The sequence below is a fragment of the Octodon degus genome, unplaced genomic scaffold (genome assembly GCF_000260255.1).
Source record: "Octodon degus isolate 3935 unplaced genomic scaffold, OctDeg1.0 scaffold00118, whole genome shotgun sequence".
Classification (NCBI taxonomy): Eukaryota; Metazoa; Chordata; class Mammalia; order Rodentia; family Octodontidae; genus Octodon; species Octodon degus.
This window is the reverse complement of record NW_004524694.1, coordinates 596,837-599,314: the sequence shown is the minus strand read 5'-3', so window position 1 is coordinate 599,314 and position 2,478 is coordinate 596,837. Positions and strand designations below refer to the sequence as shown.

The window sequence follows — 2,478 nt, the reverse complement described above, 5'->3', positions numbered from 1 at the left end:
TGTTTAAAATTTAGGCAGAAAGGAAAGTAAAAATTTTGAGAACTTAATTATAAACAGGGATGAGGACTCTAGAATGACTAAAGAGGGTCTAAAGAAAAGAACAGAACAAAACAGGCTAAAGGAGACCAGGCTGAAAGAATTTTTGTTCCAAGATAGTGCCCTAAACCCGAAAAAGATCACTAAAAATTCTTCAGCCAGAAGTAAAAAAGCAAAGTTTTATCATTTCAAAATGAGAGGCGATCAAAGGGATTCTCACAGCACGTTTTGGAAGCAGGGAAAACAAAGATCTTTTCTCTTTATTGTATCACCAGTACACAGCCATGCATAATGTAGGGGCTCAGTAGTTGCTGAATGCAAGCACGCACGCACAAATGAAGAAGTGGTGCGGGCCTATAAAGCACATATTAAAAGGATAAATGATATTCAGCCCTTCTGATACAGCACGACCTGCCCAGAGACCGCTCTGAGGCTATTATGTGGATCAATATCACGCTTTCCTTTGGAAATCACATCCCAGTGCGAAGGCTCGGGCCGGACCAAGGAGACCTTGCAATGCGCGAGGAGCGCCCCAGAGGCCAGAACGCGGGAGGGGCGGGTAGGAGGACAACGCCCCGGCCTCGGCGCGGTGCCCCAAGGAGCCATCGAGTTCCCTTAGGGTGGCGGGCAGGGGCAAGCCTCTTCCCAGGACGGCTTCCGTCCTGCGGGGCACTGAGGGGACATGACAGACCTAGGGGCTCAACTGCACGACACCGAAGAAGGTTCGGGACCGGGAAGAGGGGTCCGGGGCGCGGGCGGCGAAAACCAAAGGTCAGCGATCTGAGAGACCACGCGCTGGGCCGCCACACACAGGGTGTCCTCAAACTCGCGGATCCCGACGGGAACCAGCACTTCATGGCTTACCTGCCAGACGTTCTCAGGGTTCCCCGGGCCAGAATGACAAGACAGTGACAGTCCCTCCGAGGCTACCGGCGCGGCAAACGAACGCAATGACGCACGCGCAGCCCGGGCCGCCGGTTGCACGTGGCTCGGAGTCGCACGCAGACTACAGTTCCCAGAATGCCTGGCGGTGGGCGGAGCCTCTCCGGGAGCTGGGTGGGTGAAGCGGGGCCCATCTCCGCTGCAATTGACAGTTTTCACCGACTGACCAGGGTTAGCTATGACGTCCCTGATCAAAAAGATGATCTACTCGGCGAAAGCCCCGAAGCCCATTGGGGCTTACAGGTAATGTGGCTGAGGGAGCACAGAAAAACCCCAGGCGTGCGGGGTAGAATTGGGAGCCCCAGGGGACCCGGAGCTCGTGCTCCTGCTGCGGAGACTTTGACCCCACCTGTGGATTCCGACCTGCCCGAAAGCTTCCCCTGCTTAGAAGAGGTCTGAATTGTTTTTGGTTTTTTTGGCGGAACCGCGGATTGAACTCAGGCCCTTGTGCTTGCCAGGCAAGCGCTTACTCTACTGAGCCATCTCCCCGGTGTTTGGGAGGTGTTGTTCAGAGTTTTTTTTATTGTTTGTTTCTGGGTGGGCTTTTGGGTTTGGGATGTTTGCTTTTTTACCCCCTGAGGAGTTAATTGATGACAGCTTTCGTGAGATACAATTCACAGACCATAGAAGTCTTGCCTGTACCTAAAATGTGTAGCTATCACCAAGTTCTAATTCCAAAACTTATGCATCACCCCCAAAAGAAATTTCTTATCCATCAGTCTTCCCTCCCTCTTGTCCTCCCTGTCCCCACCTGCCAGCTCAGCAGCCCCGAAGCTACTTTCCACCTTGATGAATTCATTTGTTTCCTGTATTTTCTCTAAATAGAATCTTTTCAGTTAGCATAAGATTTGGTCTAACCCTCTCAATTTAAAGGATAGAATCCCATCAACAGATGTGGTTGTGTCCGATAGATGCAGCTGCGGTCTTTTCACAGAAGTGCTTAGCAAAATCCCTGCCAAGCCTTGGTTTTTACAACATGTGCAGAAAGGTGTGATATCTCTGAATCCATTGCCCATGCCTATTTGCCACTAATAAAATCAGATGCAACTAGTAACATAGGTCATTTTCTAAGCTTGTGCTGTATACTCTAGCTAAATGATATTTCTTTCATTAGAAGCATTGAAATCACAGCTGCTAACATTTATTGGTGCTTCCTCAGCGCTAGATAAAATTCTAAGTCTTTCCTTTGCGCAGTTCCTATTACAGTTCCCATTCCTCAGAACAAAAGAACCTGATGCACAAAAAGTTAAGTAATGTGCCCAACGTCAAACCCCAGAGAAGGAGTGTGACGGTCTTTTTAATTTAAGCAATGGACTCCAGAGCTGAATATGAACCATTTACTTTGCAATCTCTAACATAAAAGAATTGAAAGGAGAATCATGCCAAGTGTGGTGGCACATGCCTCTAATCCCAACACTAAGGAGGCTGAGGCAGAAGGATCACCAGGAATTCAAGGAAAACCTGGAATACATAATGAGAACCTGTCTCAAAAAAAAAAAA

General features: G+C 48.9%; 2 protein-coding genes across 2 annotated transcripts in view; one reads left to right on the top strand and one right to left on the bottom strand.

The window, feature by feature from the left end:
* Pop1 (POP1 homolog, ribonuclease P/MRP subunit) overlaps positions 1–1,089 on the bottom strand; it is a 48,359-nt gene extending 47,270 nt beyond the window's left edge. Inside the window, exon 1 of the mRNA XM_004640060.2 lies at positions 901–1,089. The gene's annotated coding sequence lies outside the window, so the exon portion shown is untranslated. The remainder of the gene's footprint in view (positions 1–900) is intronic.
* Rida (reactive intermediate imine deaminase A homolog) overlaps positions 1,076–2,478 on the top strand; it is a 13,648-nt gene continuing 12,245 nt past the window's right edge. The window contains exon 1 of the mRNA XM_004640085.2: positions 1,076–1,221. Coding sequence (XP_004640142.1) covers positions 1,157–1,221 — 65 coding nt within the window. The 5' untranslated portion in view covers positions 1,076–1,156. The remainder of the gene's footprint in view (positions 1,222–2,478) is intronic.